The 18,073-nt window shown below is 37.7% G+C and overlaps 1 protein-coding gene across 8 annotated transcripts in view; it reads left to right on the forward strand.

The window, feature by feature from the left end:
• LOC123498001 (syntaxin-7-like) overlaps window positions 1–18,073 on the forward strand; it is a 41,052-nt gene that overhangs the window by 9,536 nt on the left and 13,443 nt on the right. For 3 of the 8 annotated variants that reach the window (XR_006672610.1, XM_045245063.1, XM_045245064.1), the window contains exon 2: window positions 10,207–10,327. The exons of the other annotated variants lie outside the window; for them this stretch is intronic. Coding sequence is in view for 2 of the 3 variants with exons in the window: in XM_045245063.1 (XP_045100998.1) it covers window positions 10,207–10,327 (121 nt within the window). In the remaining variant the exon portion in view is untranslated. The remainder of the gene's footprint in view (window positions 1–10,206; window positions 10,328–18,073) is intronic. 8 annotated transcript variants of the gene reach the window in all.

Genomic DNA, 18,073 nt, shown 5'->3' on the forward strand with positions numbered 1-18,073 from the left:
TATAACGCGACCGAAAAAATATTATAATTAATTTAAAAGGTGTGATCGGTTTGCTTATATGCGATTTGGCCCAACTGCATTTTCAAACTGAGTGCCAGACGCAATTTCAAACTGTGCCAGAGAGTTCTGCAGCTGGCCGATAGGTGGGAGATCTGGGGCCAGATCCAAGAAGCAGGTTGTTGTCTATGTTGATACAGACAACCTCCATAGCAACCTCCTGCTCACATTCCAACCTTCATAAAATAGCATCCACAAAGATTCGTTGCTGTTGGCGGGCGGAGGTTGGTAGCCCACTCATTGACTGCCAGGAGCTGGATCCAAGAAACTTTAACAACATCAGAGCAACCTCCTGCCGCAAAATGGCATCCATGAATGCTTGGAGGGACGGTAACGAGAGATTGCTATGAGGTTGCTCTCAGGTTGCTGGTAACACCACTTCTCCAGGTGGTGGTACTGTCTTAACCCTTAACTTCCGGCGGTCGTATATAAACGTTTGCGTCAGAACGTCCGAAGTGACGGGATTCGTCCCAGTAATCAAGATTTTTCCCGGCGTAATTTTAAGTCTCTCGCGCGCTCTCTTGAGGCGGATGGTGAGTAGAAGTATCTGGCATCTTTTACCACACAAGTGTTTCCACAAGAGCTCCTAATTTTAGAGGTAACTGAACTGTTTTCCCGTTTTATGGGCGACACTTGGCAACTCCGGTGACGCGCTGGGTAGAAAGGTCAGTGATAACAGCGAAGGATCGGGTCAGATTGTAAATCACCATGGAGCAAGGCAGAACCCTTTACTTAGCAGTGGTTCTGAGCTAGAAGAAAGTGACAGTGAATATATAGAAGAAGAAACTGGGGAAAGTGAAGAGACTAGTAGTGAGGACACGGATGTAGAGCATCATTCACCTGCTTTCTCAGGAGAACAGACAGAGAGACAGAGACTCTTACACAGTATAAGTGACAGTGAAGGCAATAATGATGAAGAACAGACTCCAGATAATGTGTCAAGGACACAGAGTGTTTCTAGGAGACGAGGCATGCGCGTGCTCCTCGCGTTCTGGGGAGACGATCAAGGGGGCGTGGCAGAGGTGGCGCGAGACCCCGACCTGTCTTTCAATGGAGGGAATTCAATGATGATTTTTCCCAGTTATGCCTGATTTATCTGTGTCTCCTGGCATAACAGCTGAATTCCCTCCTGTGCAACACAATTGTGACTATTTCATGGCGTTTCTCAGTGATGCTTTCTTGGACCATATAGTGAGTGAGAGCAACACTTTTCATGATGAAGAAACAGCAGATGATGATGATGTGCCCCATAGCTCTCACGAGAAAGAGTGGAAAAACATCACAAGAAATGAACTCCTGACGTTCATAGCCGTCACGCTTCTTATGAGTCATTCGAGAAAAGCTTTGAGGTATGATTATTGGAAGAAGAGTGATCTGCTGTACATGCCAATCTTTGCACGGTACACAAGGGACAGATATGACAACATATTGAAATACACTTCTGCAAGAGAGAGAGAGAGAGAGAGAGAGAGAGAGAGAGAGAGAGAGTAAATACACACACACACACACACACACACACACACACACACACACACACACACACACACACACACACACACACACACACGTGTCTCAGAAATCAGTGATATATGACACACACACACACACACACACACACACACACACACACACACACACACACACGTGTCTCAGAAATCAGTGATAATATGTCCTTCCTCCTCCTACTCTCTCCTCTCTCTCTCTCTCTCTCTCTCTCTCTCTCTCTCTCTCTCTCTCTCTCTCTCTCTCTCTCTCTCTCTCTCTCTCTCTCTCTCTCTCTCTCACACACACACACAGAGAGAGAGAGAGAGAGAGAGAGAGAGAGAGAGAGAGAGCGTCGCTCTCCGGCTGTTTCCTCTTGACTGGTCACACCGTGCCCGGAGGAGGAAACTTTGATAAGGCAATAACTAAACTCTCAGACGTCATATCGAGCTGGAAAGTACATCATTGTATTCAGAATAACACAGAGAAAATAATTATCAGTATTCAAACTGTGTTCTGACAATTTTTAGGTGTACCATTTTTCCCCGTCATTAGACAGGAAAAAATATTTTAATCCCCGGAAGTTAAGGGTTAAATATGCATTTATGTTCACAGAACGACATTTCTATTAGCATTTTGCAAACCTTGCCCCCAAGAAAGGATTGTTTTGTAATACATAAAGTGAAATCTTACATGGAATACCAAAAAATAAAGCAGAGATGAGATCACCCACAGATGAGGCAGAGACTCGCAGCGACTCGGCAAACTTCCATCAAGAAGGAAAGGAAGAAGTTGATAGACATAGTTGAAAGAGTTTGGCCTGGCATGGAAGCACAGTTTTTGAGAACAAGAGGAGGAACCCCATCAGGTCCATAAGCCTTCTGAGGGTTTAGGCCAGCGATGGCATGGAAAACATTATTACGAAGAACTTTAATTGTAGGTATGAAATAGGCAGAGGGAGGAGGAGAAGGAGGAACAAGCCCAGAATCATCCAAGGTGGAGTTGTAAGCAAAGGTTTGAGAGAAGAGTTCAGCTTTAGAGGTAGACGAGATGGCAGTGGTGCCATCAGGATGAAATAAAGGTGGGAAAGATGAAGAAGTAAAGCTATTGAAGATGTTTTTGGCCAGATGCCAGAAGTCACGAGGGGAGTTGGAGTTTGAAAGATTTTGACATTTTCTATTTATGAAAGAGTGTTTGCCAAGTTGAGGAATAGACTTGGCATGATTCCAGGCAGAAATATAAAGTGCATGAGATTCAGGAGATGGAAGGTTCAGTGTAGGGAGGAAAATCCTTAGTGCCAAACATATGGTCTGAAATAGGTGTAGGGTAGGGGTTTCACTCATTGTTAAGGTCAATGTGACTTTTCTTGGGTAAACCCAGGTTGTGCTGGAAGTAGGTGCACCAGGTTGGGTGACACAGGATAGGTTTGTTAGGTTAGCGTGATATTGTGTTGTGTAAGTGCTGTGACGTATCAGTCCCAGTTGTTTGTATGTGCTGTGAACCAATGTATTATTAAATGTAAAGCATCCAGCAAGTGTGTATTAGTGCTCCTGGTTTGGGGTTGTGCTGTGCACCATTTATGCACACCAATGCTGAGCCTCCAATTAGCCTGTGACCGCTCTCACAGCTACCTATCAATCCCTGTAGTGGGTAAAACCACTGCACCATCAAATACAGTACCTCATTTGTGGAGATTAGGAGCTAAGGTGGATGGGTAGATTGAGAAAATATATGAAGAACTAGAGTAGAGGTGGCAGTTTGTGCTACCCTAAGCAGACAATATCAGTTACAAAATCTCCAGACTCAAATGAAATAACAAATGTTTCATCAGTAGTGTAAAATTGTATCTGCTATGATGGCAAGTAATGCACTACCCTCTATTGCTGCAGTTTCTCCGCATGGAGTACCGTTAGTGAAGGAAGGTTAGGACGGCTCAGTGTGCCTGCTATGGTCTGACCATTTTATCAAGAGTGTTTTGGTGTCAGCTTTTTTGGAGATTTGCCAGCCTGTGGTGATGTCAAACCTTGTACTGGACAAATTATTAGATTAGAGCCTGCCTGTCTCCCCACACACCACCTCTCTCTCTCTCTCTCTCTCTCTCTCTCTCTCTCTCTCTCTCTCTCTCTCTCTCTCTCTCTCTCTCTCTCTCTCTCTCTCTCTCTCTCTCTCTCTCTCTCATTATAAATATTATAAATCTCTCTCTCTCTCTCTCTCTCTCTCTCTCTCTCTCTCTCTCTCTCTCTCTCTCTCTCTCTCTCTCTCTCTCTCTGTCCATAATAAATATTATAAATTTTGTTTAAATGTGATAGGTTTCTTTTTGACATAATAACATGTGATATATGTTATTATTCTTTATTAATGACATTTTCCACACCACTGATATTGGTTACAGTTGCACAGCGCTTCTTTGTCGGCGAGGAGAACACAGGATGTGCTGGTGATCTCTGTTTCATGCAAGCCTGATTGTAGTTGAACAAATTCTTCTAATTGTTACCTTACTCATGTTGGTAGCTGTTGCTGTTTGGGCTATAGATCTTGAAGGATCAATTAATGGCCCCTTATTACCCTTTTCTTGCAAGAAATACTTATTTACTGAGTAAATAATCTCTTTCTTGGCTTTGGAGGACATGAGAGCGAGTGGGAGAGGTAGCTTTCATCCTGGCTGGTAGCGGGAGAGGATGTGACTCATAGATTAACACGGTCATTTTGACATGTGACCTCACTCGGATATCCAAGGGGATGTGACAATGCTCAGAGGAAATGTTGTTAAGTATTGTGGTGTTTGCAAAAACAATGAAAATATATTTGAAAGTAAACTTAAAATACACTTAACTTGCCTTTGTAGAGCATCAGAATGTATATATGTATTAAAAAAACATTCAATTTGAAGTATTTAGTATCTGATTTTAGGCCCATACTAGTGCAAGTGTGGCACCGCCACAGGCCAGGAAATTCCTGATAAAGCTAACACGAAAACACTCTTGGTAAAATGGTCTGACCATAGCTGGGTTTATGTGCTAGGTAGAGGAGGGAATTGCACCAGTGGTAGGTCAGTGTGCTATGGGATGTTGGGCTATCGCACTAGGTGCCTCAAGTTCTTTATTTTTATGCACAGGCTATCAAAATAGTTGTCATTAAGTAGTTAGTAATTCCTCTTCCCTGTCAAGGAGTAAAGTAAAAAAATGATAAATGAAAAAAAAAAAGATCACAAACTAGCTTTTTATTTTTACACATATTGACAAACAAACTGAGAAAAACTGTTAGTGTTGAAAATCATAAACAAATAAATCTCCAATAGAATTAGGATGTAAATGTTGAAAGTAATCCATGTAAAGTTTCATTAAACAGTAGCAAGACAGCCTAAATTATACAGTGGAGACTCAATACTCGAACTTAATTCGTTCCAAATGGCTGTTCGAGTATTAAAAAGTTTGACTATTGATACCTATAAATCAGATAATTCGTTCTAATCTTAGCAAAACCTCAAGTTTTAAAAAATTTCAATATATTTTTATTTTAACTATTTTGTTTTGTACATACCGTAAGTGAAGGCTGGTGATGGATAACTTAGAAGAGGAGGGAAGAAGGGTTGGGAAAAGGAGGAAGGTCCCCGGAGGATGAGTCACCATCCATGAAAGCGTCTTTTGTAACTTTTCTCTTGATGTGATTCCTGTAAATCCACTAATGGAGTGCTGTGGCTCACTAACACTTGCGCTCTCACCATATTCCTTATTTTCATCACTGCTAAGCCTCTTTGGTGTCATCGTAAGTTTCTAAATGAAAAACTATCGACAGAACGCAGAAGATTGTTGTTTATCTTAAGACTGCGGTAGGACTAGTGATGCGCACCACCATAAACAATGATTGGTTGAAAACTCCATAATATGCTTTGATATGTACGGAAACTCGAGTTACGTACAAAATCGACTTACGTCATGTTTCAGGAACGTAACTCTGACGTAAACCGAGACCTTACTGTATATATATATATATATATATATATATATATATATATATATATATATATATATATATATATATATATATATATATATATATATATATATATATATATATATATATATATATATATATATATATATATATATATATATATATATATATATATATATATATATATATATATATATATATATATATACAGGATGTAATACCGGTATACCACTATTACAGTAATACTGGTATTACCAATAATACAGCATCAAAACTGTATAGTGGCTGCTGCGAGAAGGGAGATGACAGAGCTTTGTATACGACCAAATTTGCGACCGTTTGATTACCAGATATTTTCACCACTAATAAGCCTTTGGTGTTAATGTAAGTTTATAAATAAAAAAAAAGTAAAAAAAACTACAGACAGAATGTAGGAAAACGTTATTCTGATGACCGCAGCAGCACAAGTCACAACTGGCGGAGGGGGAAGGAGGATGCCAGGGAGCCTTTGTTTACAACCAAGGGTGTGGACGTTTGACTGTCAGGTATTTTTTTGAGTATTAAATTGAACTTTTGCGTTCGAGTATTGAAAAGTTTGAGTATTGAGTCTCCACTGTATTTATGTATCATAAAAACTCAAACCTCCATTGCCATAGTGTCTTCCTGAGACTTCCCACTCACACATTCCTCATATCACCAGCTGTCACACAGTGTACTCTTTATTCTCACTTTTGCTCTTGTATCACATTGACATTTTGCTCAATTCATTCATATCTTCAATGAAATAATCCAAGTCATTGTCCAAGATTGGCTCATCCACACTGTCTGAAGAGTCTGTCTCCTCACCTTTCTGCTTTTTGGGGCAGAAAAGTGCTCTGAACTATTTTTCTACCCTTTTGCTCTTCCTCTCCTCCTCTTATTCTTTCTTTTCTTTTCCTCCATTCTCCTTCTCTTTGCTTCAGCTTCTTGTTCCTTTACCTTTTTCTCTCCTCTCACTCTAAGAATATTGTGATGATTTCATTAAATGGCAGGTGACACAATTAAGTGTTATCTACCAAATAAAATTAATGTATTTCATGTACATGTATGACGATGTAGCTTTTTGGGTTAGGCAACATTGCCTCTCAACCCGAGATGGGATTTTACATGGAGAAAGGGCGGAGTCAGGTCACCATGCTGGCACACATGTGCAAATTGACTCACTACTCATCTGGTTGCCATAATGGAAGGACACACCAATACTTCCTTGTCTAATGTGTGATGTACAGCTAGACCAAGATAAAGAGTCTCTTCATCTTTTTTTTTTTTCACCACTTATTACATTAGACTGGCTATCTCTAGAGGACATCACAGTAAATAAAATATTATGTAAATTAGCAGTCTCATTTTTTTTTTTATAACCAGCACCATTACTGTATTTAATTTTACTTATAGCATAATCACCTACAGAGATCTTCATATGTCTTGTGTCCCCTCCTCCTTTTTTTAAGTGAAGTCATGCATTAATTTGAATAGAGAACTGTTATTATGTTTTTGTTGAAGTAATGAGAGATATGGCAACATCGTACAGATTATTAGCCTCACCCTGTGGATCAGTACAATTTAGTTTCATTATAACCTAGGAATGCCCTACCATGGTTAGCGCGCTACACACTAAGGGCATTTTATGGCAGGTTCATGTGTTACCCACACAGTTCCTTATTTGTATAGACTAGATATGTTTATCCTCAACCATTTGACTGCCATGCATAAAAACGATGAATTCATTGACAAGTTATGTTAGTTTTATATGAAAATACATAACAGTGGAAAGGTACGGGGGGGAAAATTTGAACTTTCCTTGTCATTTCCATTCTCTGTTTATGTGTTATGGGACTTTACACACAGACCTGCCTGCTACACAGACCCTCCAATATTCTATTTCTCAATAAAGTATATATATATATATATATATATATATATATATATATATATATATATATATATATATATATATATATATATATATATATATATATATATATATATATATATATATATATATATATATATATATATATATATATATATATATATATATATATATATATATATATATATATATATATATATATATATATATATATATATATATATATATATATATACATACAGTAAAGTCCCGGGTTACATCGGTCTCGAGTTACGTCAAACTCGTAGTTACGTCAGTCCACTATAAGGCAATTTAAGATTAAAAAAATTGAAAATTTATAAATCGTAAAGTGCGGGATTTATTGTTATTGTTGGTGGTTGCCCACCACACCGCCCGCCTCACGCTTGAATACAATAACACCCTGCCTCAGTTCCACCACACCGTCGCCCCTGGCAAGAGTGTTATCCTACTTCTGTGTTTACTGACTCAAGTTCTTAGTATCTTGCTCAATGGCACCAAAGAGAAAACTTCTTAGTGACAGCAGTGATGCTAAGAAAAGGAAAACCATTACGCTACAAGAAAAAGAGGACATAATTAAAAGACATGAGAACATGGGAGGCAGGAGATGTGTGTGAGGGAGGGAAGAAGAAAATGGGAAGCCCGTTACCATGACAACGGGGAGGTTGACGACCTTGAGGGCTCGCACACCCATCACAACAATAACAACTCCGGAGCCTTCGCCTGGGCCACACGACACTCGCAGCTGACTTGCACCGTCTGCGCCTGTCTGCTGATCCCTATTGCCCTTTCCTATTGCATTTCCTGCCCCGCTGCTCACGCTTCTACTCCCACCGCACTGCACTACGCTCCCAGCTGTCCACCCTGGGCGTCAAAACATTCGACCTGCCCACCCTTCTGGCAGCCTCAGGCATCCACCCCTCTCTACAACCTGCAGTCCTTTGCGTTTGTGGCCCTAATCAACAACAAAAACAAGCTTGTGTTTCATATTCCTACATACTTGTAAATAATATAACAATATAACCTTTAACTTACCTGAATGACCATAAACAATGATTGGTTGAAAACTCCATAATATGCTTTGAAATGTACGGAAACTCAAGTTACGTACAAAATCGACTTACGTCATGTTTCAGGAACGTAACTCTGACGTAAACCGAGACCTTACTGTATATATATATATATATATATATATATATATATATATATATATATATATATATATATATATATATATATATATATATATATATATATATATATATATATATATATATATATATATATATATATATATATATATATATATATATATATACAGGATGGGGCAAATCAAATGCCCAAGTTTTGATAGGCTATCAGGAAAAGCAAAACAATACTTACAGAATTATTTGTTGTTTTATTTGAATCAGTATACAATGCCGTTTGTGTGATAACTTTTTGAAGATGGCATCAGGAAGATGGTGGCCATCTGTATAGCGATGCACTATTGAAGGCGATGTCTGAAGTTTTCAGCTGCTCTTCGACACATCTCAAGGGGTATTGCAGCGATTTCCTCCCGAATTCACATCTTCAGTTCTTCCAAATTGTGTGGCCGACTTCACTGCTCCATTCCCCTAAAGTTAATGTTTGGTGTGCAGTTTCCAAATTTTGGGTAATTGGACCATATGTCTTTGAGGAGGAAGGAATATCTGTCACCGTCAACTCTCAACGTTATCTTGCGATGTTGGAAGACTTTTTTTAACCGAAATTGGAAGAATTAAGTGAAGAAACAAATCTGGGAGACATCTGGTTCCAACAAGATGGAGCAACAGCCCACACTACTCAAGTTGCAATGGTCAAATTGCGACAGATGTTCCCGGCACGCCTCGTTTCTCGGAGGGGTGATGTCGAGTGGCCTCCACGCTCACCTGATTTGAGCATTTGCGACTTTTTCCTGTGGGATTATTTCAAGGAGAAAGTGTTCAGAAGTTGGCCACACAATTTGGAAGAATTGAAGATGCAAATTCAGGAGGAAATCACTGCAATACCCCTTGAGATGTGCTGAAGAGCAGCCGAAAACTTCAGACATCGCCTTCAACAGTGCATCGCTACAGATGGCCACCATCTTCCTGATGCCATCTTCAAAAAGTGATCACACAAACGGCATTGTATACTGATTCAAATAAAACAACAAATAATTCTGTAAGTATTGTTTTACTTTTCCTAATAGCCTATCATAACTCGGGCATTTGATTTGCCCCACTATATATATATATATATATATATATATATATATATATATATATATATATATATATATATATATATATATATATATATATATCAAGGAAAACAGGGAAGCCAGTGGAAAGTCCAGTACTTGTCAGTAACATTTATTCCGCGACGTTTCGCCCTCTTCAATGGGCATTTTCAAGCTAAGATAGAGGGATTATGCTTCAGTATTAAATGAGTACAAAGATTTAGTCACTATTAAAAAAGTGTCATTAATAATAATTTACTATAGAATATGACAGCTGAGAATACAAAATTAAAACTAAGACAATAAAACAACTTACAAATATAAAAATAGAAACAACTAGAATATACCTGTTGACTCAAGTGGACAGGTGAGAGAACTAACGAAACGAGACGAAAATGTAGCAGACGAAAGCTCAGAGGGAGAAGGGTTAGGCCTAACTATAAAATCATTAGTTTTTCTGAACCTATCTGTGAGTTGAGTTCTGGTTTGTTGTGTTTTATCAGAAGTGCTTCAAGTATTTGTCTATCTAATTGGCTCCTAGGCTTGTGTATTCTTCTTCAACATCATGGCTTTCAACGGGACTTACCTACTGCGGTGACCCAGCTGCAGTGACTCAAATGAAACACAGGAGGACTCAACGCTCCCCTTACAATCATGAACTGGTTAGCCATTACCTCTATTGTTTTTACCTTCATCCTCAGGATTAGGTTTCCTAGACACACCTCTTTTTCTTCAATTCTAACCAAAAGATATGGTAACTCTTGCATCAAAATTTATAGAAGTCTAGAAAATGCCTATTTCAAGTATAATAAAACCAAGCTAGACTTGGAATTTCTAACAAAATGTAAATCTTATAACATACTACCAAAATTTCTCTACTTTAAAGTTCATAACCCAAATGTTAAAACATCAAAGACTAACCGTTCTTGCCAGTTTAAGTTACTGAATTTAGAGATACATACTAAAAACGTTACCCTTAAAAAGCAATTGACTAATTACGAAACGGCCTACACCACATTTAAGAATTCAGTCTCGTATCTAGATTTCACGTGTATCTTTAGCAGACTAAAGCGAAGTATGGACAATAAATTAAATAATATTAAAGCCACTCATACAAAAAACTTAAAGCTTTAGGTACTCCCATCAATAATTCAACTGACATGGATAAAGTAGTAATCAACCTTTCCAATAGATCTCTAACTACCTCAGAGCTTGACGTATTATCGTTAGGACCTTCTTTTTGCATCCCCAACCTTAAGATAGACTTCATAAATCATTATTTTTCTTCAAAAGCTTAGCAAAGACACTTAAGGGTTTACCACTTCCGACTCAACAATGGGATAAACTAGTCAAGGAGATTTCATCCATAATCCATACTTCTTTTCGCGAATTTGATCAAGTTAAGCGTTTGTTTACTAAATTGCCTAAAACTCTCTTTGAAGCATTAACTAGTTTAAAAGCAGATAACTCTATTGTCATCATCAGACCAGACAAGGGATGCGGTACCGTAGTTATGAACAAAGATGATTATATTAAAAAAGTTGAAAATATACTTAATGATACATCTAAATTTAAAATCATTAAAGACAGCGCCTTTAGTTACATAACAAAACTGAAAGATAAATTGTTTAGACTTCTCAGTAAACTCCTTAAACTTAAAGTAATTACTAACGATGCTTTTAATCAACTTTTTAGTAGTGGCTCATCTCCTGGCATCTTGTATGGCCTCCCTAAAACGCACAAACCTGATGTTCCCATTAGACCCATTATCAGCACCATCGGAACATTCAATTATAAGCTAGCAAAATTTTTCGTCCCCCTCCTCGAACTGTTAATGTCAAATCAATACACAATAAAAAACTCTTATTCATTTGTCGAAGAAGCACATACATTAGATGTTAGCAATATGATCATGGCAAGCTTTGATGTCAAGTCCCTATTCACCAATATACCACTGGATGAAACTATAAATATTATACCGCCGAAATGTTGCATCCCTTTCTATATTTTATCGCTATTTTCATGGTAACTGTTCTACTGATCTTGCTAACTGCATGCCTCCCCTCCTCCTGCAGCCACGCTGCACAAGGCTTTCTTCTTCCTCTCATCCCTATTCTGTCCAACTCTCTAATGCAAGAGTTAACCAGCACGCTCAATCATTCATCCCTTTCACTGGTAAACTCTGGAACTCCCTCCCTGCATCTGTATTTCCGAATTCCTACAACTTGTCTTCTTTTAAGAGGGAGGTATCGAGGTATTTGCTCCCCTAATTCTGGCTGACGGTTTTGGCACTTTTTGAACTCTTTGGAGAGCCAGCGCTCAAGTGGGCCTTTTGCTAACTTTCTTTTTTTTTGCCCTTGGCTGGCCCTCTTCCCTACGTTAAAAAAAAAAAAAAAAAGTTTAAAGTTTACTTCAATAAGCGGTTAAAGATTCTCCATTTCTTTTTAATAAATGCCTATATGTACAAACTGATGGAGTAGCTATGGGTTCATGTCTTGGTCCTTCTTTAGCTAACATATTTTTATGTCATCATGAGAGTCATTGGTTAGATAACTGTTCTACTACCTTTAAACCACTCCTTTATAGATGTTACGTTGACGACACGTTCTTGCTCTTCCGGAATCATGAACACATACCTAAATTCCTTTCCTATCTAAATTCTCAGCATCCTAACATTGAGTTTACTTGTGAAATAGAGAAAAACCACTCTCTCCTCTTCTTAGATGTGCTTCTTACGCGGGAAAACAATAGGCTACACATAGCAGGCTACCGCAAAAACACGTTCACAGGACTCGGACTAAAATACTTATCCGTCATACCTGAACTTTTTAAAACAAATGCAATCAGTACTCTTCTCTATAGGTGCTATCATTTATCTTCAGACTGGTTCTCCTTTGATAAAGAAATTAATTATTTAAGAACTTTTTTCTGTAATAATGGCTTCCCCCTTAACATCATTAATAAACGTATACAAAGCTTCCTCAACGATAAATTTAATGTGCGTCCAACCTTTGAATCTAACGCAAAAACTAAGAAATATATCAAATTACCCTTCTACGGTCATCTCAGTTATTCAATTAGGAACAAACTAGATTTTGTTTTAAAGCATTACTTTCCAGACACTAAATTTTGTTATGTCTTTACCAACACACTCACTATTGGATAATTTTTTAAATTTAAAGATACTGTTCCTCGTGATCTCTCATCCAATATTATATACGAATTCACTTGTCTGAGCTGTAAAGCTCGGTATATTGGAGAGACAAAGAGGAACCTAAAATATAGGATTGCTGAACACAAGGGTATATCACCTAGGACAAATAAGCCCATAACGAATCCATCCTTCTCTTCCATTAGGGAACACGCCCACAGATTTGACCACCCTTTCATCTCAGAAGACTTTAGGGTAATACACAAGCCTAGGAGCCAATTAGATAGACAAATACTTGAAGCACTTCTGATAAAACACAACAAACCAGAACTCAACTCACAGATAGGTTCGGACAAACTAATGATTTTATAGTTAGGCCTAACCCTTCTCCCTCTGAACTTTCGTCTGCTACGTTTTCGTCTCGTTTCGTTAGTTCTCTCACCTGTCCACTTGAGTCAACAGGTATATTCTAGTTGTTTCTATTTTTATATTTGTAAGTTGTTTTATTGTCTTAGTTTTAATTTTGTATTCTCAGTTGTCATATTCTATAGTAAATTATTATTAATGACACTTTTTTGATAGTGACTAAATCTTTGTACTCATTTTATACTGAAGCATAATCCCTCTATCTTAGCTTGAAAATGCCCATTGAAGAGGGCGAAACGTCGCGGAATAAATGTTACTGACAAGTACTGGACTTTCCACTGGCTTCCCTGTTTTCCTTGATATTTAACAAGACGAACTCCTTTGCATATATATATATATATATATATATATATATATATATATATATATATATATATATATATATATATATATATGTATATATATATATACATACAGTAAGGTCTCGGTTTACGTCAGAGTTACATTCCTGAAATATGACATAAGTCGATTTTGTACGTAACTCGAGTTTCCGTACATTTCAAAGCATGTTATCGAGTTTTCAACCAATTATTGTTTATGGTCATTCAGGTAAGTTAAAGGTTGTATTATTATATTATTTACAACTATATAGGAATATGAAACACAAGTTTGTTTTTGTTGTTGATTAGGGCCACGAACGCGAAGGACTGCAGGTTGCTGAGAGGGGTGGCCCTGAGGCCGCCAGGAGGGTGTGCAGGTCGAATGTTGTGATGCCCAGGGCAGACAGCTGGGAGCGTAGTGCAGTGCGGTGGGAGTAGAAGCGTGGGCAGCGGGGCAGGAAATGCAATAGGAAAGGGGAATAGGGATCAGCAGACAGGCGCAGATGGTGCAAGTGAGCTGCGAGTGTCGTGTGGCCCAGGCAAAGGCTCTGGAGTTGTTATTGTTGTGATGGGTGCGCGAACCCTCAAGGTCGTCAACCTCCCCATTGTCATGGTAACGGGCTTCCCATTTTCTTTTTCACTCCCTCTCACACTGCTGCTGCCTCCCTTCTCATGTCTTTTAATTATGTCCACTTTTTCTTGTAGCGTAATGGTTTTCTTTTTCTTAGAATCACTGCTTTCACTAAGAAGTTTTCTCTTTGGTGCCATTGAGCAAGATACTAAGAACTTGAGTCAGTAAACACAGAAGTAGGATAACACTCTTGCCAGGGGCGACGGTGTGGTGGAACTGAGGCAGGGTGTTATTGTATTTAAGCGTGAGGCGGGCGGTGTGATGGGTAACCACCAACAATAACAATAAATCCCGCGCTTTACGATTTATAAATTTTCAATTTTTTAATCTTAAATTGCCTTATAGTGGACTGACGTAACTACGAGTTTGACATAACTCGAGACCGACGTAACCCGGGACTTTACTGTATATATATATATATATATATATATATATATATATATATATATATATATATATATATATATATATATATATATATATGCAGGCAACCCCACTTAACGAGGAGGTTAGATTCCTAAAAACCATCGTTAAACAAAATTTCGTTAAGCGAACCGATTATAACAAATTTAACCCCTGACTTGAACTTCCATTGAGAGTTATCAAACCGAGTGTGCATCATAGTACAGGGAAAGGTTTAATGAAAGTAAAAATTATGAAGTAAAACATTTAGGCAGTTTAATTTAAGTCATTATAATGTACACTAATGTATGTATGTACGTAACTTTATAATGTTGATGAACTTAAATATATGAAGGGAGAGAGAGTGAAACGGGAAAGACACTAACTTTTTTTTTTTTTCTTCTTTTTTTTACGGTAAGGCCTATAGCGCCTGTAGGCACACTTGAAGAGTGTATGGGAAGCGCTGTTCAGCTTCCACCCATTAGTGGTGCAGGCAATTTTATTTATAGTGGTACCCATATTAGGGCCCATATCACCACCCAAGCTCATCTTGAGTATAACCACCTAGAACCTGGGTATCATGGTGACATGTAGGTAACTTTAAACCACTCGACAAATGGCAAAGTGTTTTAAGGCTGTACGTGGTGGGATTCGAACCTACGCGTGGACGTCTGCCCGATCCCACGCTCAGCACCTTTTTCACAATGCCACCGCCTCCCTAAATGCCACTGGCAACCTGTGGAATGTAAACAAAAGGCGCATCATTGTATCACATACAAAACTTATGTACCACATTTCCACAAGGCTTTCCCTTTTATCCATTGTAAAGTCATGAGTTCAGGTGGTTCTTTTAGCTTGCAAGGAAGATACAGTCTCACCAGCCTTCTTAATAGAGTCTGCTGACTTGAAAATAGTAGAGACAGTAGATGGAGTCAAGATGGTGGCGAGCAATGCTATTAGTTTTCTCGCCTCTCGTGTCTGTGAATAATATCCAGCTTCACTTCGAGAGTAAGAGACTTCCTGGTCTTCTTAGCAATGCTAGGCGACATTGCAGGGCGTTTTGGTGGTAAGTTGAGCGAGGGAAGACAAGCTGCTGCTGACGCTGTTATTGTTTTAAAGAGGGGGCGTGAGTGGTGCGTGTGTTGTCCACGAGAGGCGCTGGTGTATTCAAAAGCCTGTCGGCTTGCGTGATGCGGCGGGGCTTTCAAACTTGGAAAAAATTACCTGGATAAAACTTCATTAAAGGGAGTTTGGTGTTTGTTAAATGAACAGATGGTAATAAAATGAAACCTTCGTTGTAACAAAATTTTGTTGTGTGAACCTTCATTAAGCGGGGGTTGCCTGTATATTCTTTTCCTTCTACTGCTATAATGGTGATGGTGTTGATGCATGTTTTTTAATATTTTTATGATTATGAATTTAGTGTTACTCCTCATGATTAGATGACACTTGAGTCAGAGTGGCAATCAACTTACATTAGTAAACATGCATCACAGCCTCAAATGTTGGATATCTTTAATTTTTATGATAATTAATTTTTAAGGTGATAATACTGGTAATGATAACAATAATAATAGCAATAGAATAATGATAAATGCAGTTAGGGTTGGTAAAAGTACTGGAAAAAGGTGCATCCTATATGCCTTTAAATATGGTACCTCATTGTGGATGATTATGAGCCAAGATGGATAGGTAAATTGGGGAACTATGTGAAGAACTATTTCTCAGTAAAAGTATATAGAGGCTCAACTATCACATGACATTATAACCTGGGAGTTTTAGAATGACAAGCAAGCGATAGCAGTAACTTCATGCCCAATATAGAAATATGTTTAGCTTTTTAAGTATGTGCGATTGCGGAAGGCGCGATAACAGAGGGTTAACCCCTTCAATACTGTGATACATTTTTACCTTGAAATTTGTATACGATTTGTTTACATTAGAACATGTACTAATGATATTTAACATTTGGCAACTCTGCTCATCATTGGTACATATGTAGATGTGAATATACCAATGATAATCAACATCTGGCAACTCTATTCATCTCCTCTTCCTCTTCCAGTGCCACATTACACAATTTTTTTTTTTTTAAATACTGTAATAAACACTTAGTTATTTTCTTCCACATTACTGTTGATATACTTGTCATTGTTTATTTCTTATGTATTTCAGTTAACAATGCCACTGAACACTGTACCAGAGATTGCAGTGTTGCATGAAATGTTGATATTCTTTTAATTTATTTTCTCCTTTTTTTCTTTTTCAATAAAGTGTGTTTCCAATGTTTTTGTTTTTACAAAAGCATTATTCACTGAAACTGCAACACAACAATAAATTATAAAGGTATATTGAGTGGACCATCGGACTTGGAACAGAATTAATTCCCGGAGGCTGTTCCTTCCCCAAAATCCTCCAAGTCCAAACTGTTTTTCCCATAGGAAACAATGTAAAAAATTTTCATCTGTTCCAAGATCCCAAATTTTCTCCTAAATAAATAAAAATTGAACAGTGTAAAATTGATATTATCTATTTTGGTAGCAAACTTCATGGCACACATAGATGATGGTGTGGGAGGGCAAGGGAAGCTGAAACTTATTGTTTGGAAGGGGAGTTCTCCTCCATAAGAACTTCTGGTAGATTGAATATTTCAAAAATTTCACATGAATTTTTTTCACTCACCCAGTGTTTGAGACTATAAATGATCATTCTATGATTATTTTATTTATTTATTTATTTTTTTAGAATTAAATAACTTTTCCCTCTACTCCAAGCCATTTTTAAAATGGTTTGTGCTGTTGTGTCATAGCTTGACTCATGCTAAAAAAAATTATGTATCACTCATTGCTTGTATACGTATATGCTTGTATCTTACAGGCATAATTTGATGAAAATTAAAGTCAGAAATTTCAAGAAGAAATTGAGAGGCCAAGACAAAAAGAAACAAACATAACTGTGATTTTGAAGTCTGCCACATGCTTCCCTTCCCTACTGTCACTTCACACTACCTGCCAGCCCACACACTTATCCACCCTCTGTCTTTATCAACACACTGTTATGATCTCCACATGGTTTTTTGTTTGACTATCTTATTATTATCATTATTATTATTATCATTATTATTATTATTATTATTATTATTATTATTATTATTATTATTATTATTATTATTATTATTATTATTATACAACATCATCTAACTTACAACAAGCCTCATTAAAGTACTACAAAAGATTCTGTTGAGACAGAGGTATGAAGCTGAACCAGATGAGTAATGATTACTTCACAATGTCTCTTTCTCACCTCAACACACTAATCATGACTCAGAGATTGTCCACTAGTTGTAATAGAGCAGACTGCCGTGACACTGCCAATGGTGCCTTGTTACTTTGTTACTTGTCACTTTGTTACTTATGAGATCAGTGTACGTATATGAGATACTATTCAACCATTCTGCCTGGTTAAGTGACTCGGGTCA

The sequence above is a fragment of the Portunus trituberculatus genome, chromosome 47 (genome assembly GCF_017591435.1).
Source record: "Portunus trituberculatus isolate SZX2019 chromosome 47, ASM1759143v1, whole genome shotgun sequence".
NCBI classification, from domain to species: Eukaryota; Metazoa; Arthropoda; class Malacostraca; order Decapoda; family Portunidae; genus Portunus; species Portunus trituberculatus.